The 27,602-nt window shown below is 28.2% G+C and overlaps 1 protein-coding gene across 6 annotated transcripts in view; it reads left to right on the top strand.

Moving 5' to 3' along the window:
• The window catches only part of LOC142228862 (uncharacterized), a 409,539-nt gene that overhangs the window by 370,054 nt on the left and 11,883 nt on the right, over nucleotides 1–27,602 (top strand). For all 6 annotated transcript variants that reach the window (XM_075299394.1, XM_075299396.1, XM_075299392.1 and 3 more), the window contains one exon: nucleotides 22,923–23,845. In XM_075299394.1, the coding sequence (XP_075155509.1) occupies nucleotides 22,923–23,845 (923 nt within the window). The remainder of the gene's footprint in view (nucleotides 1–22,922; nucleotides 23,846–27,602) is intronic.

The raw sequence follows: 27,602 nt of genomic DNA, 5'->3' as shown, positions 1-27,602 counted from the left end.
AAATAAAATACTGGTAGTTATGAAAAATTGTCTTATATTGTACGAAAAATTTCTTAGTTGTATAAAGGCTTGTTGTACCTTTAATTCCTCAATTTATTTACTTCTTTGAAAATTATACTGATAAACAGTTTATTTGAAACCAATTTCTAAATATAGGATTCCCAAAAACTTGTTCATTTTTCCGGATAGCAGGAATATTTTGAATGAATGTAAGTACATTCTTCCCACAGCGTAGTAAGAATGAACTAAAATACGATGCAATACATAAACTTATTTATAAGAAAATCATGAACTTATCTAGATGAAAAAAATCTTTGGCGCCAAATCATGGTCATTCTTACTATGGGTTAGTTCATTTTTCGTAAACAATAGTAAACTTTTTTTTCGGTGTAAAGAGTTCTACCAATCTACCAAACAATAAAATGTCTATCATTTTTGGTAGAATTCTACCATCTGTGGGAAGGCGACGGCGGCACAGTGAACTTCTCTCTTATGAATGAGTGCTGTCTGATTCTATATTTAGCTCAATGACAATTGAGCTCCCCTTTTTAAGGAGAGTAGGAATGGTGTTTCACACTACTTTTTGTGGACATAAAATACCGCAAAATCTTCCAAATTCCAAATTTGACAAATTTGAGGAAACTCTAAACTATTTTGTGCGAAATTCAAATTTTATTTTAGTACCACTATCTATGTGTCAGCCCGAGCTTTTGTCAATTGACCCATTTTAGCTATTACTTCTCCAAATGTTTTCTGTAATGATTCTAGTATAAAGTTCACTATTATTATACAATTCACAGATTTGTCATTCATATCAAACCCTGATATGTTATTTCGTTGTTAAATTAGAAAGCCAACATATTTGACAAACAAAAACCAAAAAGTTTTTTTTTTTTTTCAAACAAATAAATAACTGTAATTAGTTAGATTTGTGCAATGTTCCAAATTCACTGGCATTTAACCAAAACAACCAAATAACGAGTCCATTCAACAACAGGTAGTAGGTAGATGGTTAAGGTGTAGTTACTAAAAAATTTGTTGGGCTGTGATTTTGAACATGGCCAACCATATATCGAACATACAAATGTGGCATGCAAATCATGTTCTTTGTTTTGGCCATTGTTTATTTTTTTTTATAATGCATTTTTCATGTCTGGCTTATTTCTTTGCAATTGATAATACGAATATTTTGCCACAGATACATTTAAATATATAATTTTTTTAATGGATTTTTATAGCGTATGTGGTGATCAGTTTTTCACATGGGTTCTCATTAGATTTTCGCTTATGCATAATTCAGTTGTTTTTTTTTTCAAAATTATTTTACAAAATCTTTTAATGCTTATCATGAATCTGCTCTCTGAAACTGCTTATATTTTCCCTAAAAGGAGTGACTGGAAATTCCAAACCAAAAACGGCATAGCCGAAAGGATTTAAAATTAAAAATGCTTAAGGGCACAATTGTCTCAACTGCTTGTACCATATTTATACCCTTCACCACTACTGTGATACAGTTTGTGCATAACGCCAAGAAATAGTGGTCATAGACCCATCTTTTAGTATACCGATCGGCTTAGAATTAAATTCTGAGTCGATTTAGCTATGTCCGTCTGTCTGTCTGTTTGTCTGTCTGTCTGTCCGTCTGTCTGTATATGTAATTTTGTGCACAAAGTACAGCTCGCAATTGAAGTCCGATCGTCCTCAAATTTGGCATAGGGCCGTTTCTTGGGGGCAGAGACAATCGCTATTGGTTTTGGAAAAATCGGTTCAGATTTAGATATAGCTGCCGATTTTACGACCCTAAACAACCTCTAGATTTTAAATTTCAGGCAACTTGAATAAAAATTACGGTTTACAGAAGCCCAAGAAGTAAACTCGCAAGATCGGTCTATATAGAGGCTACAACAGAATATGGACCGATGCACACCATTTTCTAAAAATCTCATTTCTCATTTTCAAATTTAGGCAAATTGGATAAAAAACTAAGCTTTCTAAGCTCAAGAAGTAAACACAGGAAATCGGTATATATGGGGGCCATAGCAAACCGTAGACCAATGCACACCATATTCGGCACACATATTTACGGTCCTAAAATACCGCTAGATTTCAAATTTCAGGCAAAAAAACGGTTTCTAGAAGCTCAAGAAGTAAAATCGGGAGATCGCTCTAAATGGGGGCTATACCAAAACATGGACCGATAGACCCCATTTTCGACACACTTATTTGTGGTCTTAGAATACCTCTTGATTTCAAATTTCGGACATATCGGATAGAAAATACAGTTTCTAGACGCCCAAGAAGTAAATTCGGATATCGGTCTATATGGGGGCTATACCAAAATATGGACCGACAAACACCATTTTCGGCACACCTATTTGTGGCCCTAAAAGACCTCGAGATTTCTAATTTTAGGCAAATCGGATTGAAAATACGGGTTTTAGAAGCCCAAGAAGTAAAATCGGGAGGTCGGTCTATATGAGGGCTATACCAAACTATGGACCGACAAACACCATTTTCGACACACTTATTTGTGGTTTTAGAATACCTCTTGATTTCAAATTTCGGACATATCGGATAGAAAATACAGTTTCTAGAAGCCCAAGACCCCAAACCGGGTGGTCGATTTATATGGGGGCTATATCAAAACCTAGACCGATATAGCCCATCTTCGAACTTGACCTGCCTGCAAACAAAAAACGAATCTGTACCAAATTTCAGGACGATAGCTGCATTATTGAAGACTGTAGCGTGATTACAACAGACAGACAGACGGACGGACATGGTTATATCGTCTTAGAATTTCTCCCTGATCAAGAATATATATACTTTATACAGTAGGAAATCTATATTTCGATGTGTTACAAACGGAATGACAAACTTATTATACCCCCATCACCATTCTATGGTGGCGGGTATAAAAATTGAGTAACGTTTTTTTATACCCTCCACCATAGGATGGGGGTATATTAACTTTGTCATTCCGTTTGTAACACATCGAAATATTGCTCTAAGACCCCATAAAGTATATATATTCTGGGTCGTGGTGAAACAAGCTATCGACTTGAAACTTGGCACAAGTAGTTGTTATTGATGTCGGTCGGATGGTATTGCAAATGGGCCATATCGGTCCACTTTTACGTATAGCCCCCATATAAATGGACCCCCAAATTTGGCTTGCGATTGCTCTAAGAGAATCAAATTTCATCCGATCCGGCTGAAATTTGGTACATGGTGTTAGTATATGGTCTCTAACAACCATGCAAAAACTGGTCCATATCGGTCCACTTTTACGTATAGCCCCCATATAAACGGACCCCCAAATTTGGCTTGCGATTGCTCTAAGAGAAGCAAATTTCATCCGATCCGGCTGAAATTTGGTACATGGTATTAATATATAGTCTCTAACAACCACGCAAAACTTGGTCCATATCGGTCCACTTTTACGTATAGCCCCCATATAAACGGACCCCCAAATTTGGCTTGCGAGGCCTCTAAGAGAAGCAAATTTCATCCGATCCGGCTGAAATTTGGTACATGGTGTAAGTATATGGTTCCTAACAACCATGCAAAAATTGGTCCATATCGGTCCATAATTACATATAGCCCCCATATAAACCGATCCCCCGATTTGGTTTGCGGAGCCTCTAAGAGAACCAAATTTCATCCGATCCTGCTGAAATTTGGTAAACGGTGTTAGTTATAGTCTCTAACAACCTTGCAAAAATTTGTCCACATAGTCCCATAATTATATATATCCCCCATATAAGCCGATCCCCAGATTTGACCTCCGGAGCCTCTTAGGGGAGCAAAATTCATCCGATCCGGTTGAAATTTGGTACGTGGTGTTAGTATATGGTCTCTAACAACCATTCAAGAATTGGTCCATATCGGTCCATAATTATATATAGCCCCCATATAAACCGTTCCCCAGATTTGATCTCCGGAGCCTCTTGGAGGAGCAAAATTCATCCGATCCGGTTGAAATTTGCAACGTTGTGTTAGTATAAGGCCTAATAACCATGCCAAAATTGGTCCATATCGGTCTATAGTTATATATAGCCGATCCCCAATAATACAGAAATTGGTCCATATCGGTTCATATTCATGGTTGCCACTCGAGCCAAAAATAATCTACCAAAATTTTATTTTTATAGAAAACATTGTCAAAATGTTATTTCTAAAGAAAATTTTTTCAAAATTTTATTTCTATAGAAAATTTTGTCAAAATTTTATTTCTATAGAAAATTTTGTCAAAATTTTATTTCTATAGAAAATTTTGTCAAAATTTTATTTCTATACAAAATTTTGTGAAAATTTTATTTCTATAGAAAATTTTTTCCAAATTTTATTTCTATAGAAAATTTTGTCAAAATTTTACTTTTAGAGAAAATGTCAAAATTTTATTTTGTCAAAATTTTATTTCTATAGAAATTTTAAACTTAATTATATACGTATTTAATCGGCCTTTTTTAATTTAATATATACCACGTATGGACTACGTGGTATATATTACGGCGTTAGGAAGTTTTAAGATACCTTGCCATCGGCTTCAGTAGAAGTTTCTACGCAATCCATGGTGGAGGGTACATAAGCTTCGGCCGGGCCGAACTTACGGCCGTATATACTTGTTTTTCCTTAGAGGCCATCTTCAACCTACCCAGCAAAATTATGTTTTCCGAACCCTGACACTCACCAGATCACATATAATTTGTTGGTCAGGTTTTTCATTTTTCATTTTTGATTTTGATTTTGTTTTTTTTTCTTCTTTGACTGTTTTTATTGTGTAACTTTTGCTGCAAATTTCGATTTGGGTCATAGAACATTTTTTGTATATTTGCAAGTATTGTTAAATTTTGGGCGCTTGTTTTTTTTTTTTTTTTTTTGACTTTGCCAAACAAATAGAAACAAAAACCATATCATATTGCCATAAATTTACAATGCTTGAAGTTTTTGGCTCAACCTCCAAACAAAAAATATGTTGTGGCAAACAGTCTCATAAATTACTTCATTTCGGTCGAAAGCATTCAAATTTTCCCATAGTCTCGATGATATTCCATTAGAGGACAATTTGATTATTGGCTGTACAATTCGAAAAGTGTGTTTTGGCGTGTATCTCATTTTTAGTTTTTGTTCGATTTCTTAAAATTGTTATAATTTTCAACACCTAAAAGGCGTATTGTCGATTGAAATTCTTACATGCAACGTCAATTTTAGGTGGTGCTTGTCGGGCGCCCCAATAAAATAAGAGACAAATAAAAATCACAAAAAAAAATTGCAAACCAAACCTAAAATTTGAAATTTATCGATAAAGTAAAATCTGTGTGTTTAAATCGTGGTACTAAGAAAAAAAACCCAGTTTTTTTTCTTTAATTCTGCCATTAGGCAAGAATTAAAGAAAACTGACATTAAGCAAAGGTAATTGGTAATAATTCTATATTTACTAACTAATGTCTATGGGGGTAATAATTTTCTTTAAAAATGTTATGGAAATTGTTACCAAAACGTTTTAAATTTTAGTAACTTTGATTGTATGTTGCGATGTTAAGTGTCATTGGTTTTAAATTTATAGTGATATACTATTTTAAATCGTCCTTGATACCGAAATGTCTTTACTGTAATTGGAATTGTTCTTCTTGTTGACCATAACCATGAACATCATTTTAGCAATGATTTTCTGTCTGACAATCTACCGGTATTAACAAGTGTTGTACATTAACCTTCAACTTCATTTCGAAAATCTTTAAACAATAACCAAAAAAAAAACATCCCAAGACTGTTGAGACAAAACGTAAAATATAAACCAAATGATTTATGGTCACAACATCCTCCATTCTGACCACTTGGATGCATCCAATTCAAGTTTCATTCATTCAATTACATTGCACAGTGGTTTGTTGAGGATGATATTAAAAAATTTTTCAACATTTCCAGTTTCATATTTTGAGTAAAGAGAGTGAGAATATATAATTCGTTAACACATGTATACGATGGAGAACCTTATCTATTTCTATACATTGAAAAGGAAACTAGGGGAGTTTCTTTAATAAAATTGGGTGAAACCAGTAAGTGCTGTCTATTTGCTATATTTAATCAACCCCGAATTTTAAACTATTTGCAATTTTTTATAAGAAATAATTTATACTCATTTTCTTCTTGTTCTCCACAGAATATGGTTTAAGCTTTTAATAAATTCGTACCGTTGTCATACAAGCCAAAAATAATCTATCAAAATTTGGAGTAAATTTTACCAAAAAATACTAAACAAAAAATCTTATTTAGCACAATTTTATTTCTATAGAAAATTTCGTCAAAATTGTATTTCTATAGAAAAGTTTGTCAACATTTTATTTTTATAGCAAATGTTCTCAAAATTTTATTTCTACAGAAATTTTTCTCAAGCTTTTAGTTCTATAGAAAATTATGTCATAATTTTATTTCTATAGAAAATTTTCTAAAAATATTATTTCTATAGAAAGTTTTGTCAACATTATATTTCTATAGAACATTTTGTCAACATTTTATTTCTATCGAAAATTTTGTCAACATTTTATTTCTATCGAAAATTTTGTCAAAATTTAATTTCTTAGAAAAAGTTCTCAAAATTTTATTTCTGTAGAAAATTTTGTCAAAATTTTATTTCTTCAGAAAATTTTGTCAAAATTTTATTTCTATAGAAAATTTTGTCAAAATTTTATTTCTATAGAAAATTTTGTTAAAATTTTATTTCTATAGAAAATGTTGTCAAAATTTTATTTCTATAGAAAATTTTGTCAAAATTTTATTTCTATAGAAATTTTTCTAAAAATTTTATATCTATAAAAAAAACTTTGTCAAAATTTTATTTCTGCAGAAATTTTTTTAAGCTTTTTTTTCTACAGAAAATTTTGTCAAAATTTTATTTCTATAATTTTGTCAAAATTTTATTTCTATAGAGAATTTTGTAAAAAATTTATTTCTATGAAAATTATCTCAAAATTTTATTTCTATAGAAAATTTTGTCAACATTTCAATTCTATAGAAAATTTTGTCAAAATTTTGTTTCTATAGAAAATTTGGCAAAATTTTATTTTTATAGAAAATTTACTCATCATTTAATTTCTATAGAAAATTTTGTCAAATAGAAAATTTTCTCAAAATTTTATTTCTATAGAAAATTTTCTCAAAATTTTATTTGTATAGAAAATTTTTTCATAATTTTATTTGTATAGAAAATTTTTTCACAATTTTATTTCCATAGAAAATTTTCTCAAAATATTATTTCATTACATGTTAGCCTGATACCGAAACAGGCAATTGACGTCCAAATGCATTATATCTAATTATACAATTATTTTTCGAGCTTTATGGACAGATATAGATTAAGGAACATGGTTAATAGAGCCATTGTAAAGAAAACGCCAGATACAAATCTATACACGCCTGGACTGTACATGTTTCGGTTCGGGCGAATGAACCTTTCCACAGCCTTTAGTATAGATCTGGCTGGGAGAGATAACTCAATTTTGGGCCCTTTATGCTAACTCCTTATGGAGAAAACATTTGGGAAATTTCCTCTTACAAATTGAATCATCTTTTCTCCCACTGTACATCATCTTTTCATATAACTTACAAGTCCCTTAATCTTATTTTTATTTCGTTTTGTTACATAGTAATGCAACAACACGAAATTTATTTTTAGAAAGCTAATTTGTTAGAATTCACCTAAGTGGTGAACAGTCGAACAATGCTTATTGTTTCTACAGTCAACTACAACATATGACAATTAACAGAAACTGGTTTCCAGGATACAACAACAATTCTAACGCGTACATTAGTCGTGTTTTTTCCTAGTTTTACGACGGGCTCGTTTTCTTTTCAATGGCTCTATTAACCATGTTCCTTAATCTATATCTGTCCATAAAGCTCGAAAAATAATTGTATAATTAGATAAAATATTATTTCTATAGAAAGTTTTGTCATAATTTTACTTCTATAGAAAATTTTGTCATAATTTTACTTCTATAGAAAATTTTGTCAAAATTTTATTTCTACAGAAAATTTGCTTAAGCTTTTATTTCTACATAAAATTTTGTCAAAATTTTATTTCTATAGAAAATTTTGTCAAAATTGTATTTCTATAGAAAATTTTGTCATAATTTTATTTCTATAGAAAATTTTGCCAACATTTTATTTCTATAGAAAAGTTTGTCAACATTTTATTTTTATAGAAAATTTTCTCAAAATTTTATTTTATAGAAAATTTTGTCAAAATTTTATTTCTATTGAAAATTTTGTCAAAATTGTATTTCTATAGAAAATTTTTTCAAAATTTTATTTCCACAGAAAATTTTTTCAAAATATTATTTCTATAGAAAGTTATGTCAAGTTATATTTCTATAGAACATTTTGTCAAAAATGTATTTCTATAGAATTTTTTTTTTTCTATAGAAAATTTTCTCAAAATTTTATTTCTATTGAAAAATTTGTCAAAATTTTATTTCTATAATTTTGCCAAAATTTTATTTCTATAGAAAATTTTATCAAAATTTATTTCTATAGAATATTTTCTCAAAATTTTATTTTTATAGAAAATTTTCTCAAAATTTTATTTCTATACAAAATTTTGCAAAATTTTATTTCTATAGAACATTTTGTCAAAAATTTGTTTCTACAGAAAATGTTGTCAAAATTTTATTTCTATAGAAAAAGTTGTCAAAATTTTATTTCTATTTAAAATTTTGTCAAAATTGTATTTCTATAGAATTTTTTTTCAAAATTTTATTTCTCAAAATACTATTTCTATAGAAAGTTTTGTCAAAATTTTATTTCTACAGAAAATTTTCTTAAACTTTTATTTCTACAGAAAATTTTGTCAAAATTTTATTTCTATAGAAAATCTTGTCAACATTTGATTTCTATATTTTTGTCAAAATTTTATTTCTATAGAAAATTTTGTAAAAAATTTATTTCTATAGAAAATTTCTCAAAATTTTATATCTATAGAAAATTTGTCAAAATTTTATTTCTATAGAAAATTTTGTTAAAATGTTATTCTATAGAAAATTTTGTCATAATTTTATTGCTATAGAAATTTTTTTCAAAATATTATTTCTATAGAAAGTTTTGTCAACATTTTATTGCTATCGCAAAATTTTGTCAAAATTTAATTTCTACAGAAAATTTTCTGAAGCTTTTATTTCTACAGAAAATTTTGTCAAAATTTTATTTCTATAAAAATTTTGTCAACATTTTATTTCTATTGAAAAATTTGTCAAAATTTTATTTCTATAATTTTGTCAAAATTTTATTTCTATAGAAAATTTTGTACAAAATTTATTTCTATAGAAAATTTTCTCAAAATTTTATTTCTATAGAAAATTTTGTAAAAATTTAATTTCTATAGAAAATTTGGCAAAATTTTATTTCTATAGAACATTTTGTCAAAAATTTGTTTCTATAGAAAATATTGTCAAAATTTTATTTCTATAGAAAATTTTGTTAAAATTTTATTTCTATAGAAAATTTTCTCAAAATTTTATTTTTATAGAAAATTTTGTCAAAATTTTATTTCTATAAATCTTATGATTAAATTATTTTCCAAATTGTTTGTCACATTTTAAATTTCACTCTTTGTTTATTAGTCGCCCACTGTATGCTAGACAATGAACTGAAATGAAATTTCGGCTTCAGTTTAAAAAGCGTCATCATACAATCAACATTTGCAAAAATTGCTAACTACACATCCATATAAACCTCCATTATAAAAACTAAATGTCCGAATAAATAGTTTTGGTTTTTGTTCACTTCAATCCATGTTCAAGAGTAGTTCTGAATGTATTACGAACAAGAGCGGGGCCAATAGTGACTTCAATGCAAATAAATTGGCAAGTCACAAACTGTATGGATTTAACATTAAGAGAAGTTTGTAAAGTTAGAAAAAACACAATCAGTACTAGTTTTGTGTTTATGATGTTTTTGTATAATTTTACAACATCGCGCAGTGGAATGAGAAAAATTGCAACAACAATATACTTGAATCCAAATATTTTACATCTTCCATTACCAAAATACTTAAGAGAAGGTCAAAATCTTTGAATCGAAATGAACTTTTTTTGAGTGTATGAGTCCATGTTTAGAGTAATTTTTGATGTATATTAAAATTAATGAAAACAGGACGAAGTTCCAATTTTTTTGCTGGGTATATACATATGTAGATATCATTAATTTCTTAAATACTTTGCAAAATTGCATGCATATCCCAGCAAAAAAAAAGTCACTAAAAAAGTAGTGAAAATGTGGTGTGAAATTTGCGCAGAAGCGATGAATTTAACATGAGCATGTCATAGGATGGATATCCACCATTTCAATAGCCGTCGCACTGAATTTGCATCACTTCTTAAGGTGTGATCCGAATTCAGTGTTTTGGATGTGAATTAAAAAAATGTTGTGATATTTTGTCAAATAATAATTTGTATAACAGGTTGGCTGATAAGTCCCCGGTCTGACACATAGATGGCGTCGCTAGTATTAAATGCATATTAGTTTTATATCCAACCTTCAAATGATTCGTGTCAAAATTTGACGTCTGTAAGTCAATTAGTTTGTGAGATAGAGCGTCTTTTGTGAAGCAACTTTTGTTATTGTGAAAGAAATGGAAAAAAGGAATTCACACATAGAAAAAAATATGTTGATATCTTCATACGTTCAAAAGTTACAGAATTATTTAAAAAAAAAGCGATTTGGAACCACTGTGCGTCGTTTCGATTAACGTCGTCAAATGCCGGAACCAATCACGACGTAAATCAAGGGATTACTGTACACAAAAACCAAATTTAAAAGAGAATTGTGTCTTAAAAGTATCCTTATTTGTATTCTCCGCTTCTTTGGCTCGGAATCAATACCAAAATTTTTAAAGTAAAGACAAAATCTTTGGAACCGGGCACGTTTTTTTTTTTTCAGTGCATAATCTAGCTTAATATAACTTCTGGCTTCCGGTCTACGACAAATGATACATATGCACCCAGATCAAAATTATTATACCCTGACCACATTGTGGTGCAAGGTGTAAACACATTGTGCGATGAAATTTATACCAAAACGTACACTGAAAAAAAAGCATACCCGGATCCAAAGATTTTGTCTTTACTTTAAAAACTTTGGTATTGATTCCGAGCCAAAGAAGCGGAGAATACAAGTAAGGATACTTTTAAGACACAATTATCTTTTAAAATCGGGTTTTGTGTACTTGCTTCTAGGAAGCAAATTTTAATTTTTCGCTTTTTCAGCTTTTTTTCATCATATGCTATCAAAGTCCTTTAAAAACAAGTTAACGACGACTTTATTTTCCAAATTAGGACTCGACTTCTAGTAGAAATTATGCTGTGTTTCAAGTAAAGAACGTCTTTAAAATAAAGTGTTGAAAAACATGTCCTATATTTGAACGATTTTTTTCTTTGTAGTCAAGATGCAAAAAGACAACAAATTTAAAGACAATTTCATTAAATTTAAAGATTTTTTCTAAATTATTAAAGTCAAGTTGACCTTAGCCCAAACATTTTTTCTTTCATGTTATGATATCCATTTTTAAATCAAATCACTTAATTATAAGGACAATATGACTTCATTGAAAAGTTTATCGACCTTTGGTCAATGAAAAAAACTTTATGCTAGAGAAATCCGTCTTCTATGCTAAGCAAAATTTGCATTCGTATTTTAAAGACATGAAATCTTTGACTTCACGACAATATTTTTTTCAGTGTATTTTCATATATTCATTTTAATTAAGTAAAATAAAAATAAAGACCTTTACTAATAGGAAAACCTTTCTGTAGTCATAAAATCTCAATATGCGGTGATATACATTCAGACATAATTTTATATCGCATTGCTGGGTAGCAGCAAACAATGAATTTATATCACAAGATTTGATCAAACGCCACACCTCTGGTATAATATCAGCTCCTTTGTTACACAAATCCCATGCTGTTTTCAGTATAAAACTCTGTGGGAGAAGTTAGTTAATAATGGGGAGCTTGTCCTATATTTGGTTTAAAGTTATCCAGCTGTTGGCCTGGGGACTATTTAATGAACGGATCAGAAATATTGTAATGAATATTGGATTGAATTCTGAAAATAAACACTAGACTTAAAGCACTTCTGTCTAACGAACTAATATTTTCTTATGTAGATTCTATTCATGTTTTTTTTTTTTTTTTGGTAACTGTATAATTTTTATATGATATGTTGACTTCTATTATTATAGATTAATGATTAATTATTGTGTTCTTAGCAACTTCCAAGTGAACTAAATTGAAAACTTTGTCTTCGATCACGCCATATTTTTTAACAACAATGAGTTGTTTGTTTCATAGATAAAATATTGTTACGCTTGTTGTAAAATTAAAACATTTAGAATCATATCGATTGTTTTATTGCATATGACACAGACCAATTTGAGCTTTAAACTCCCGGACAAAAACAAAAATGAAAGCAAATATGAAATATGCCAATATAAATTGATTTATGGCGAAAAAGCTCACAACGACCAGAATCGAGTTGAAATCGAGTTTTCCTTGATGACTCGATTATTTTATATCATGCAGAGATAATTAAATTTACTTGGGGATTAAGATCAGATAATAGCAATGGTAAACCTTCAAGGCACACCTCTGGTGCTCTAAAGACTATCACATTTGATTAACTGTTGCACGTAAGATCTTAGAATCCTTAATCAAGATTAAATTTAAGGAAGTAGGTATTACAAAAGGAATATTAGATAGTATTAGAAATGTGTATGACTAATGTTGATTGATTACACTAGTTTACAAAATAAATTTGTTTTCATGTACATTTGATGAGAGGTGACTTTTCTTATGTATTTTCATCTGCTAAATTCGAAAATGAAGGTTATTTTTCATGGAACAGTTTTTTGAGATATCCCATTATTTTTAGTTGTTCACTCTTTTTTCACTAAACAAATTATATCTCTAGTTAGAAATGTCCGATTATATCGTTGTTGGTACTTAAATAAAAGGCATAGAGATGATGAACAATCGTGTATAATTGGATCTGTAATAAGTTAAGTTAACCACTTAACTTATGACAGATCCGGAGAAATGTATATCATTGAAATAAAATCCGGTTTCTCTTTATGGCCGTATAGATGATACTCTAACGTAAGTAATAAGACCAATTAGAAGAAAAATGACAATGTTATAAGCAATTGAGTGAATAAATCAGATGTCAAATCATCCAAATATGAGTCACTAACCCATACAACAATGCCTTTTTGTGTGACCGAGTGGCATTTTTGTGTGGGTGAGGGGCTCATATTTCCATGATTTGACATCGAATTTATTTACTCAATTGCTTATAACTTTGTCAGTTTTCGGTCGTTTTTTTTTCTAAAGGGTGATTTGTTAAGAGCTTGATAACTTTTTTTTTAAAAAAAAACGCATAAAATTTGCAAAATCTCATCGGTTCTTTATTTGAAACGTTAGATTGGTCCATGACATTTACTTTTTGAAGATAATTTCATTTAAATGTTGACCGCGGCTGCGTCTTAGGTGGTCCATTCGGAAAGTCCAATTTTGGGCAACTTTTTCGAGCATTTCGGCCGGAATAGCCCGAATTTCTTCGGAAATGTTGTCTTCCAAAGCTGGAATAGTTGCTGGCTTATTTCTGTAGACTTTAGACTTGACGTAGCCCCACAAAAAATAGTCTAAAGGCGTCAAATCGCATGATCTTGGTGGCCAACTTACCGGTCCATTTCTTGAGATGAATTGTTCTCCGAAGTTTTCCCTCAAAATGGCCATAGAATCGCGAGCTGTGTGGCATGTAGCGCCATCTTGTTGAAACCACATGTCAACCAAGTTCAGTTCTTCCATTTTTGGCAACAAAAAGTTTGTTAGCATCGAACGATAGCGATCGCCATTCACCGTAACGTTGCGTCCAACAGCATCTTTGAAAAAATACGGTCCAATGATTCCACCAGCGTACAAACCACACCAAACAGTGCATTTTTCGGGATGCATGGGCAGTTCTTGAACGGCTTCTGGTTGCTCTTCACTCCAAATGCGGCAATTTTGCTTATTTACGTAGCCATTCAACCAGAAATGAGCCTCATCGCTGAACAAAATTTGTCGATAAAAAAGCGGATTTTCTGCCAACTTTTCTAGGGCCCATTCACTGAAAATTCGACGTTGTGGCTCGTTAGTAAGTCTATTCATGATGAAATGTCAAAGCATACTGAGCATCTTTCTCTTTGACACCATGTCTGAAATCCCACGTGATCTGTCAAATACTAATGCATGAAAATCCTAACCTCAAAAGAATCACCCTTTAGTTGCAACCGGACGCTTTTTTAAATAAATCTTTCGACTCTGTGGTATGAGTATAAATCGGGCGAAAAAATATCTGGGTAAAACTCTGGCTTCTGGAGCCATATAAGTGCATATCAAGCGAATGACAATAATTCTTTCAAAAAATGGATCAAAATGGAGTTCTATTCTGACCCAAAACACATACCAAATTTGAAGTCGACTTAGAATTGTATTACAAAAATGTGTTTAAAAAGCATCCCCGGATCCCCTATCGAGTTTTTCCACTCCACAAGTATTACACTGAAAAAAAAAAATATTGATCTAATATGGAAGATTATGCAACGTAGGTTAGGTTAGATTAGGTTGCAGCCCGATGTATCAGGTTCACTTAGACTATTCAGTCCTTGTGACACCACATTGGTGAACTTCTCTCTTATCACTGAGTGCTGCCCGATTCCATGTTAAGCTCAATGACAAGGGACCTCCTTTTTATAGCCGAGTCCGAACGGCGTTCCACATTGAAACCACTGAGAGAAGCTTTAAAACCCTCAGAAATGTCAACAGCATTACTGAGGTGGGATAATCCACCGCTGAGAAACTTTTTGGTGTGCGGTCGAAGCATGAATCGAACCCACGACCTTGTGTATGTAAGGCGGGCATGCTAACCATTACACCACGGTGGCTCCCTTTTCGATATTTGGTCGCGCAGGTTGACCACCCCTTTATACGATTTTTGTTTAAAGTACAGTAAAAAAACAAAAATTCTCTGATTTACTTGAGATTTACAGAGAATACGCCGTGAGGTTATGAATTTATTATGGGGTACCCGATTTTTTAATATTTGGTCGGGAAAGGGGTCCTCCCCCTTGCCCGACTTTTTGAAATTTGGAACAAAACTATCTGATTTGCTTGAAATTTTCAGGTAAGGGGGCGTCTAGGCAAAGAACTACTAGCTACTTTATTTTTCGATATTGGTCGAGGAGGAGACCTCCCCTTTGTCCGACTTTATTTATAATATTTGGTCGGGGAAAAATAAAAGGGCGCAGGGAGACCTCCTTTCTCCTCCAGTCCATATCGTGAAACAATTAAACTTTTCCAATTTACTTGAAATTTACGGAGGATGTGGGGTAGGTTATATTATTATAATGGATCTATGATTTTGTGACATTCGGAAGGGATGAGGGGCCTCCCCTTGCCATGCTGTTTAAAAATTGAGCTTATAATTTGCTTGGGATTTTCTGGGACGTCTACACAATATACGCTATATCATTTTTCGATGTTAGGACGGGGAGGGAGACCTCCTCTAAAACTGAAAAAAATACTTGAATTCTCAAGTTTACTTGAAATTTACAAATGCCGTAGGGGGGAAGGTTATGAAATCAATATGATGCACTTGATTTTTGGGTATTTGAACGCGAACCTTCTCCTTGAAAAGTTTACAAATTTTCTTGGAATTTGCAGAGAAAGTGATGTCCCTTTACAAAAAATAGAGCAAAATCTAACCTTCTGCGATTTACTTGAAATCTGGAGATGATTAATGATGGATTGTCGATAAATGGGAACTCGGTACAAAATTTTATGATTTTTCCACATGCTTCTTCCAGACTTTTTTAAGTAAAAAATTTTGGGAAATGCATGTTCTCCGTGTCCAACAGTTTAACAAATGTTAATATGGTCAATTTTTAAGTACTTTTACTTTTTCCGATTTATTGGACGATATGTTCACACTGAAAAAAATATTGTCGTGAGGTCAAAGATTTCATATCTTTAAAATACGAATACAAATTTAGCTGAGCATAGAAGACGCATTTCTCCAATATACAGTTTTTTTCCTTGTCCAAAAGTCGATAAACTTTTCAATGAAGTCGTATTGTCATTATAATTAAGTGATTTCACTTAAAAATGGGTATCATAACATGAAAGAAAAAATGTTTGGGCTAAGGTCACCTTGACTTTAATAATTCAGAAAAATTTTTTCAATTTAATGAAATTGTCTTTAAATTTGCACTTTATTTTAAAGACGTTTTTTACTTCAAACATAGAATAATTTCTACTGGATGTTGAGTCTTAATTTGGAAAATAAAGTTGTCGTTAACTCGTTTTTAAAGGACTTTGATAGTACATGAAGAAAAAAAGCTGAAAAAGCGAAAAATTAAAATTTGCTTCCTAGAAGCAAGTACACAAATCCCGATTTTTGTACGGGACACGTGTGTTGAAACCATGGAGTGATTAATCAGTACTTCAGTTTTTGTGCCAGGCTTCCCCTGAACCTACTCTTTAAAAGAATTCAAATCTTTTCGAATTTATTTTCAGATTGAATGATATGGTTGGCTAAGTTATCGAAAATATGCTTCGGGAGGTGCAGCGAAGCGGGCCGGGTTACACTAGTTACTCGTATGATTATATTCAATTAATTTTTTTTTTTTCAATTACTCCGATAAGCATCTCTCTGCAAAATAGGAATACTAACCATTGCACGCATTGTAATTAATTAACAAAAAACAATAAATATCTTAAACATTCAATACTTTAAAAAGAACAAAAAACACATCAAAGCTCAAATCACCAAAAAAAACAAACAACAACAACGTTTAACAATCCAACAACATTGAAGGCACGTGCTTCTCCAATCAAACAATTATGGATGATCGACGACGTAACGTAACAGATTACCGCAACAAACAAAAATGCGGCAAAATAATAGCAATAGAAAAAACGTCCAACACAAAAACAAAAACTGAAGACGGTAACACCACTTAAAGCTTAAATGTAATGGCAACAACTCATCATGTATTTAGAGTGGTTAGCCAGCCAGTCAGCCAGTCAACCAGTTGAGATAGCCAACCAAGTGAATAAGCTGGGCTAGCTGCTCATCGTTTCAACTAATTACCATTAACTGCACCAAAGTGTTTTTTTTTGTGCCTAATGTCCACATGTGAACAGCAACACCTGCTCTATCTAAAGATTGGAAGATTCATTCAATACTAAGAGAGCTTATCGATGCACAGTGATTTGATTGCAATTTAAAGTGAAATTAAATAAGAAAGAATTACACTGAGCTGAGTTTCGAGGCCGAAATTCATATACCCTCCACTATAATTTGGGAGCCACAGTGTTGCAATGGTTAGCATGTCCAACTTGCATAGAAAGGGTCATGGGTTCAATATCAGTTTGGACGAAATACCAAAAAAGTGTCAGAGATGGATTATCCCCTCTCAGTACTGCTGGTTACGTTTCTGAGTGTTTCAAAGCTTCACCGCAAAGGGAAACGCCATTTATTATTTTTAATACCAATAATTTGTTCAAACATCACAAAAACTTCTTTAGGAATAAACTAATTTGTACTTCAATGTCTTGAATTGGTAATCTAAAGTGGATCGATTCATACTCGCGTGTTGGACATGTCCATGTTAAATTCGCCACTTAAACCCATTGAACGTAATCGGAAGTACACTCAAAAAATGTTAGTGTTAATGTTTTAAATTCTAAATGTGAAATTGATTTTTCATTTCCTTTGAATAAATTTGTACATATTTTAGATTTATGTTTTTTTAGTTTAATCAAATCTGTAAGGGTCAATATCCATAGACATAAATAAATTAATTAATTAAATAAAAACGTTTACTTGGATCAAAAAGACTTTGACCCTCTCTTAAGGATTGTGGCAAAGATGCGGCTTCTTCAAACTACAGTCATTTTTAGCGACTTTAGGATACAGATCTAATTTATCATAGACATAAATAAATAAAATAATTTACCATAGACATAAATAAATAAATTAATTAATTAAAAACGTTTACTTGGATCCAAAGATTTTGACCCTCTCTTAAGGATTGTGGCAAAGATGCGGCTTCTTCTAACTACAGTCATTTTTAGCGACTTTAGGATACAGATCTAATTTATCGAATTTTCATTCTGTTTTCGGATTATGTTAATAAAGCCGTGGTGCAATGGTTAGCATGCCAGCCTTGAATACACAAGGCCGTGGGTTCGATTCCTCCTACGACCAAACACCAAAAAGTTTTTCAGCGGTGGATTATCCCACCTAAGTAATGCTGGTGAAATTTCTGAGGGTTTCAAAAGCTTCTCTGAGTGGTTTCACTGGAACGCCGTTCGGACTCGGCTATAAAAAGGAGGTCCCTTGTCAATGAGCTTAACATGGAATCGGGCAGTGATAAGAGAGAAGTTCACCAATGTGGTATCACAATGGACTGAATAGTCTAAGTGAGCCTGATACATCGGGCTGCCACCTAAACTAACCTAGCCTAACCTAATAAAGCTATTCAAGTACAAACATATGCAAGTTTAAATATTCAAATTATAATGGATACTTCGAAATAAAAAATGTGTACTTAATTCAAAAAAAAAAAAAAACAAACAAACAAATTATAAACCAAAGATGCTAAATCCTCCAAATCAAAATTGAGTCCCTTTATTTTAAAGATTTAATGCACATTAGTTCAAAGACATACGACTTTAACGGTCGTAGTTAATATATAATTTTTTTTAAGCAAAGATTATAAACTTTATTTTAATTAAAATTTCAATTTTTTATAAAAATATTATCCGTAGTATTTTGTAAATAATGAAGCCTAAAACTAAGGTTGCGTAAATAAAATTTTGACAAAGTTTTCAATAGAAACAAAATTTTGACAAAATTTTCTATAGAAATAAAATTTTGACAAAATTTTCTATAGAAATAAAATTTTGACAAAATATTCTATCGAAACAAAATTTTCAAAAAATTTTCTATAAAAATAAAATTTTGACAAGATTTTGTATAGAAATAAAATTTTGACAAAATTTTCTATAGAAATGAAAAATTTTGACAAAATTTTCTATAGAAGTAAAATTTTGACAACATTTGCTATAGAAATAAAATTTTGATAACATTTTCTATAGAAATAAAATTTTGACAAAATTTTCTATAGAAATAAAATTTTGAGAAAACTTTCTATAGATATAAAATTTCGATAAAATTTTCTTTAGAAATAAAATTTTGACAAAATTTTCTTTAGAAACAAAAAATTTGACAGAGTCTCCTATAGATATAAAATTTTGACAAAATTTTCTATAGAAATAAAATTTTCACAAAATTTTCTATAGAAATAAAATTTTGACTAAATTTTCTATAGAAATACAATTTTGACTAATTTTTCTATAGAAACAAAAAAGTTTTACAAAATTTTCTAAGAAATAAAATTTTGACAAAATTTTCTATAGAAACAAACATTTTTGACAAAATTTTCTACAGAAATAAAATTTTAACAAAATTTTCTATAGAAATAAAATTTTAAGAAAATTTTCTATAGAAATAAAATTTTAAGAAAATTTTCTATAGAAATAAAATTTTGACAACATTTTCTATATAAATGACATTTTGACAAAATTTTCTATATAAATGAAATTTTGACTATATTTTCTATAGAAACAAAAAATTTTGACAAAATTTTCTATGGATATAAAGTTTTGACAAAATTTTCTATAGAAATAAAATTTTGAAAAAATTTTCTATAGAAATAAAATTTTGACAAAATTTTCTATGGAAATAAAGTTTTGACAAAATTTACTATAGAAATAAAATTTTGACAAAATTTTCGATAGAAATAAAATTTTGAGAAAATTTTCTATATATATACAATTTCGAGAAAATTTTCTTTAGAAATAAAGTTTTGACAGAATTTTCTTTAGAAATAAAAATGTAGACAGAGTTTTCTATAGATATAAAATTTCGACAAAATTTTCTATAGAAATAACATTGTTACAAAATTTTCTATAGAAATAAAATTTTAACTAAATTTTCTATAGAAATAAAATTTTGACTAATTTTTCTATAGAAACAAAAAATTTTGCCAAAATTTTCTATAGAAATAAAAGTTAGACAACATTTTCTATAGAAATAAAATTTTGACAAAATTTTCTGTAGAAATAAAATTTTGACAAAATGTTCTATAGAAAAGAAATTTTACAACATTTTCTATACAAATGACATTTTGACAAAATTTTCTATAGAAATAAAATTTTGAGTAAATTTTCTACAGATATAAAATTTCGACAAAATTTTCTTTAGAAATAAAGTTTTGACAGAATTTTCTTTAGAAATAAAATTTTGACAGAATTTTCTATAGAAACAAAAATTTTGACAGAGTTTTCTATAGATATAAAATTTTGACAACATTTTCTATAGAAATAAAATTTTGACAAAATTTTCGATATAAATAAAATTTTGAAATAATTTTCTATGGAAATAAAGTTTTGAGAAACTTTTCTATAGAAAAAAATTTTGACTAAATCTTCTATAGGAATAAAATTGTGACTAAATTTTCTATAGAAACAAAATTTTGACAAAATTTTCTATAGAAACAAACATTTTTGATAAAATTTTCTATAGAAATAAAATTTAAAAAAAAAATATTATAGAAATAAAATGTTGACAAAATTTTCTATAGAAATAAAATTTTGACGAAATTTTCTATAGAAATAACATTTTGACAAAATTTTCTATAGAAATAAAATGTTGACAAAATTTTCTATAGAAACAAAAATTTTGACAAAATTTTCTATAGAAACAAAACTTTTGACAGAGTTTTCTATAGATATAAAATTTTGATAAAATTTTCTATAGAAATAAAATTTTGACGAAATTTTCTATAGAAATAACATTTTGACGAAATTTTCTATAGAAATAACATTTTGACAAAATTTTCTATAGAAATAAAATTTTGAAAAAAATCTCTATAGAAATAAAATTTTGACAAAATTTTCTATAGAAATAAAATTTTGACAAAATTTTTTATAGAAATAAAATTTTAAGAAAATTTTCTATAGAAATAAAATTTTAGGAAAATTTTCTATAGAAATAAAATTTTGACATTTTCTATATAAATGACATTTTGACAAAATTTTCTATATAAATGAAATTTTGACTATATTTTCTATAGAAACAAAAAATTTTGACAAAATTTTCTATGGATATAAAGTTTTGACAAAATTTTCTATAGAAATAAAATTTTGAAAAAATTTTCTATAGAAATAAAATTTTGACAAAACTTTCTATGGAAATAAAGTTTTGACAAAATTTTCTATAGAAATAAAATTTTGACAAAATTTTCGATAGAAATAAAATTTTGAGAAAATTTTCTATATATATACAATTTCGAGAAAATTTTCTTTAGAAATAAAGTTTTGACAGAATTTTCTTTAGAAATAAAAATGTAGACAGAGTTTTCTATAGATATAAAATTTTGACAAAATTTTCTTTATAGAAATAACATTGTTACAAAATTTTCTATAGAAATAAAATTTTGACTAAATTTTCTATAGAAATAAAATTTTGACTAATTTTTCTATAGAAACAAAAAATTTTGCCAAAATTTTCTATAGAAATAAAAGTTAGACAACATTTTCTATAGAAATAAAATTTTGACAAAATTTTCTGTAGAAATAAAATTTTGACAAAATGTTCTATAGAAAAAAAATTTTGAGTAAATTTTCTACAGATATAAAATTTCGACAAAATTTTCTTAAGAAATAAAGTTTTGACAGAATTTTCTTTAGAAATAAAATTTTGACAGAATTTTCTATAGAAACAAAAATTTTGACAGAGTTTTCTATAGATATAAAATTTTGACAAAATTTTCTATAGAAATAAAATTTTGACAAAATTTTCGATATAAATAAAATTTTGATAAAATTTTCTATGGAAATAAAGTTTTGAGAAACTTTTCTATAGAAAAAAAATTTTGACTAAATCTTCTATAGGAATAAAATTGTGACTAAATTTTCTATAGAAACAAAATTTTGACAAAATTTTCTATAGAAACAAACATTTTTGATAAAATTTTCTACAGAAATAAAATTTTAAAAAAATTTACTATAGAAATAAAATGTTGACAAAATTTTCTATAGAAATAAAATTTTGACGAAATTTTCTATAGAAATAACATTTTGACAAAATTTTCTATAGAAATAAAATTTTGACAAAATTTTCTATAGAAATAAAATTTTGACAAAATTTTCTATAGAAAAAAAATTTTTACAAAATTTTCTATAGAAATAAAATGTTTACTTATTACTGTGTAAATTACGTATCTTAGATTTAATTTAGATCGCACAATCCTTCATATTAGGTCAACATTTTTTTAGTAAAAGTTTTCATATTCCCTTTGATTCGATCGAATATAGAGATTTGTTCATTTCACTGTGTACTATGTACTACAATGGAAAATTTAGCTTCAACTTTGGAAGCCAACTTTACTCGTTAGATTAATTATAGACCAAAAAACAGACTATTCAATAACTACAGCAAAAACTTAAACCATCGAAGCATATCTGAAAAAACACATCTCATACCAAATAAGTCAGTTTAGGCAAAACTTAAAAATAAATAAAGCATCAGCAAAAAAAAATGCCAATAATATGACGCCTTTACCAACACGGAAAAGTGCAATGATGGCGTTTAAAAATTACATTGCATAATTTCGACATTGTTTTTATTACTTTCAGTTTTTTGTTCACTGAGTTTCTGAAACGAAATATCTTCAAACGAAGACGGGCACACTTTTCGAGATCAATTTTAACTAAAACTTTGGTATTTCTTTTTCTTCTTCTCTTCAATTACAGATGAAGTCGTTGGCCTTAAACTTGTTCCAAAAAATACTTCCACGTTTGATGCTAGCTGTGGTGTTGCTTCTATACGTGGTGGCAGCAACGGGGACAAAGACAACACTGGAAGAGGCCTCGTCATCATTAATGTCTGCAACATCTTCTCCATTACCACAGAGTAGAGGAGTTTCCTCAAGAAGTAGATCCTCTTCTGCTCGAACTACTACTACTACAATGGCTCCTTCCTTGCCAAAGCCACCACAGCAATTGAGACGTCGTGTCGTCAGCACAACAACCTCAAGCAGTAATTCGGCAATGGCAACATCATCATCTGCCTCTACGAAATCGCCTATGGCGGCTACCAACCAAAGGCAACGGCGTGTACAGACATCAAGACAACACGCGGCAGCACCATCATCATCATCAGAAATTATGGCCAGCACTAGCTCGAAGCCGGCAGTCATAAGTAAATCCACCTCCTCCACCTCCTCGAGACTGGCATCAACTAGACTAGCGAGGCATGTGGATGCCACCACTCCACAAACGAAAAACAACGAAAATCAAAATAATGTAAGACAACATCGTAGTTTCCAAACCAATAGTGGCACTCGTCATTCCTATGACGATGTGGAGAAGACTAGATCAAATACTGATGCAGTCATACAAAAACGCCGTTCATATACTCGTGCCACGGTCACAACAGAAGGTACAGCAAGCTCTGCTGAAAGTCCATTACCTAGACATCAGCGTCTTAGAACCACGGGCAATACCAAATCACCTTCAGCACCAGCATCATCATCGTCAGTATCGCTTCTCAATAGTCGACCATCAGATGGTCCTACGACCATTCCAGCAACAACACCATCATCTAAACCGCAGACAGGCGGCAATACGAGCAACATAAAATCGACAAGTCGGCACAATCTGCAGACACCAAAAACGTGAGTTTGTCGTCATTCTGCTAGTTATTGTTGCTGTTGTTATTTTAATTTATAATCTGGACATACCTTTTTTAAAAAAAAAAAAAACTGTGTTCACTTAAACCATATTTGTATCATGACTATGACCATTTTAGACATGTTTAGTGAACGTTTTTAGTGAGTCATAAGGTTATGCGGTCTTTTTTTTTTTTGCCAATAGACCTATACCACATCATTCCAGTGGTCCAGTCATATCTTTGTTAGCCCCCTCAAAAATTCCTTAAGTTCTGTTTTTTTTCGGTTTCCATGAACCGTTTTGACTCAAAGCTGGAAATTTTGATATGACCCTTTTATGGAATGATAAATCGCAGTAATTTTAATTGAAGGAATTTTGAGCTTTGAAAATACTAGGCTAGGAGAGCATTGTAGTAGTGTATCCAATATAAGATACCAATATAATTTTGGAAAAATAAATAAATAAAAATCCTCATTTAATAACTAAGGCAAATTTTCTATTTTTAGGAAATTCTGAGAAATGAATTGTTCGTGGCTAAAATTTTCTATAGCAATACAATTTTGAGAAAATTTTCTATCGAAATAAAATTTTGACAAAATTTTCTATAGCAATAAAATTTTGAGAAAATTTTCCATAGAAATAAAATGTTGACAAAAATTTCTTTAGAAACTTCTATAAAGACCTCAAGCCGTACAAAATTAATAATCAGAATAATCATAGAACAACACTCAAAAATACGTAAATAAGATTTTGAGAAAATTTTCTGTAGAAATAAAATTTTGACAAAATTTTCTATAGAAATAAAATGTTGACAAAATTTTCAGTAGCAATAAAATTTTGACAAAAATTTTTATAGAACTAAAATTTTGACAAAATTTTCAGTAGCAATAAAATTTTGACAAAATTTTCAGTAGCAATAAAATTTTGACAAAATTTTCAGTAGCAATAAAATTTTGACAAAATTTTCAGTAGCAATAAAATTTTGACAAAATTTTTTTATAGAAATAAAATTTTAACAAAATTTTCTATAGTAATAGAAAAAGAAAAATTTCTATAGAAATAAAATTTTGAAAAAATTTTTCTATAAAAGTCAAATTTTGACAAAATTTTCTATAGAAATGAAATTTTGACAAAATTTTCTATAGAAATGAAATTTTGACAAAATCTTCCATAGAAATAAAATTTTGACAAAATCTTCCATAGAAATAAAATTTTGACAAATTTTTCTATAGAAATAAAATTTTGACAAAATTTTCTATAGAAATAAAATTTTGACAAAATTTTCTATAGAAATAAAATGTTGACAAAATTTTCTATAGAAATAAAATTTTGACAAAATTTTCTATGGAAATAAAGTTGTGAGAAAATTTTCTATAAAAATAAAAATTTTAAAAAATTTTCTATAGAAACAAAGTTTTGAGTAGCAATAAAATTTTGACAAAATTTTTTATAGAAATAAAATTTTGACTAAATGTTCTACAAATATAAAATTTTCACAAAATTTTCTATAGAAATAAAATTTTGGCAAAATACAGTTTTAATAAAATTTTGACAACATTTTCTATAGAAATACAATTTTGCCAATATTTTCTATAGAATTCAAATTATGACAATATTTTCTATAGAAATAAAATTTTGACAAAATTTTCAATAGAAATAAAATTTTGAGAAAATTTTTTTTTAGAAATACAATTTTGAGAAAATTTTCTATAGAAATAAATTTTTGACAAAATTTTCTATAGAAATAAAATTTTGACAAAATTGTTTATAGAAATAAAATTTTCACACAATTTTCTATAGAAATAAAATTGTGACAAAATTTTTTATAGAAATAAAATTTTGACAAAATTTTCACTAGAAATAAAATTTTGACAAAATTTTCTATAGAAATAAAATTTTGACAAAATTTTCTATGGAAATAAAGTTTTGAGAAAAATATCTATAGAATTAAAAATTTGAGAAAATTTTCTATAGGAATACAATTTTGAGAAAATTTTCGATAGAAACAAAGTTTTGAGAAAATTTTCTATAGAAACAAAGTTTTGAGAAAATTTTCTATATAAATAAAATTTTGATAAAATTTTCTATATAAATGAAATTTTGAGAAAATTTTCAATAGAAATAAAATTTTGACAAAATTTTCTATAGAAATAAAATTTTGACAAAATTTTCTATAGAAATAAAATTTTGACAAATTCTCTATAGAAATAAAATTTTGACAAAATTTTCTATAGAAATAAAATTTTGACAAAATTTTCTATAGAAATAAAATGTTGACAAAATTTTCTATAGAAATAAAATTTTGACAAAATTTTCTATGGAAATAAAGTTGTGAGAAAATTTTCTATAGAAATAAAATTTTGACAAAATTTTCTATAGAAATAAAATGTTGACAAAATTTTCAGTAGCAATAAAATTTTGACAAAAATTTTTATAGAAATAAAATTTTGACAAAATTTTCAGTAGCAACAAAATTTTGACAAAATTTTCTTATAGAAATAAAATTTTAACAAAATTTTCTATAGTAACAGAAAAAGAAAAATTTCTATAGAAATAAAATTTTGAGAAAATTTTTCTATAAAAGTCAAATTTTGACAAAATCTTCCATAGAAATAAAATTTTGACAAAATTCTCTATAGAAATGAAATTTTTACAAAATTTTCTATATAAATAAAATTTTGACAAAATTTTCTATATAAATAAAATTTATATGGAAAATAAAATTTTTACAAAATTTTCTATAGAAATAAAATTTTTACAAAATTTTCTATAGAAATAAAATTTTTACAAAATTTTCTATAGAAATAAAATTTTGACAAAATTTTCTATAGAAATAAAATTTTAACTAAATTGCCTATAGAAATAAATTTTAACAAAATGTTCTGTAGAAATAAAATTTTGATAAAATTTTCTATAGAAATAAAATTTTGACAACATTTTCTATTGAAACAAAAATTTTGACAAAATTTTCTATAGAAATCAAATTTTGACAAAATTTTCTATAGAAATCAAATTTTGACAAAATTTTCTATGGAAATAAAATTTTGACAAAATTTTTCATATAAATAAAATTTTTACAAAATGATCTATATAAATAAAATTTCCACTAAATTTTCTATACAAATAACATTTTGATACAATTTTCTATAGATATAAAAGTTGACAAAATTTTCCATAGATATAAAATTTTGACAAAATTTTCTATAGAAATAAAATGTTGACAAAATTTTCTATAGAAATAAAATGTTGACAAAATTTTCTATAGAAATAAAATTTTGACAAAATTTTCTATAGAAATAAATTTTTGACAAAATTTTCTATAGAAATTGAATTGTAACTAAATTGCCTATAGAAATAAAATTTTGACAAAATTTTATGTAGAAATAAATTTTAACAAAATGTTCTGTAGAAATAAAATTTTGATAAAATTTTCTATAGAAATAAAATTTTGACAAAATTGTTTATAGAAATAAAATTTTCACATAATTTTCTATAGTAATAGAAAAAGAAAAATTTCTATAGAAATAAAATTTTGAGAAACTTTTTCTATAAAAGTCAAATTTTGACAAAATTTTCTAGAGAAATGAAATTTTGACAAAATCTTCCATAGAAATAAAATTTTGACAAAATTCTCTATAGAAATGAAATTTTTACAAAATTTTCTATATAAATAAAATTTTGACAAAATTTTCTATATAAATAAAATTTTTACAAAATTTTCCATATAAATAAAATTTTTACAAAATTTTCTATAGAAATAAA

The sequence above is a fragment of the Haematobia irritans genome, chromosome 3 (assembly GCF_050003625.1).
Source record: "Haematobia irritans isolate KBUSLIRL chromosome 3, ASM5000362v1, whole genome shotgun sequence".
NCBI lineage: Eukaryota > Metazoa > Arthropoda > Insecta > Diptera > Muscidae > Haematobia > Haematobia irritans.
This window is presented reverse-complemented; position numbering and strand designations above follow the sequence as displayed.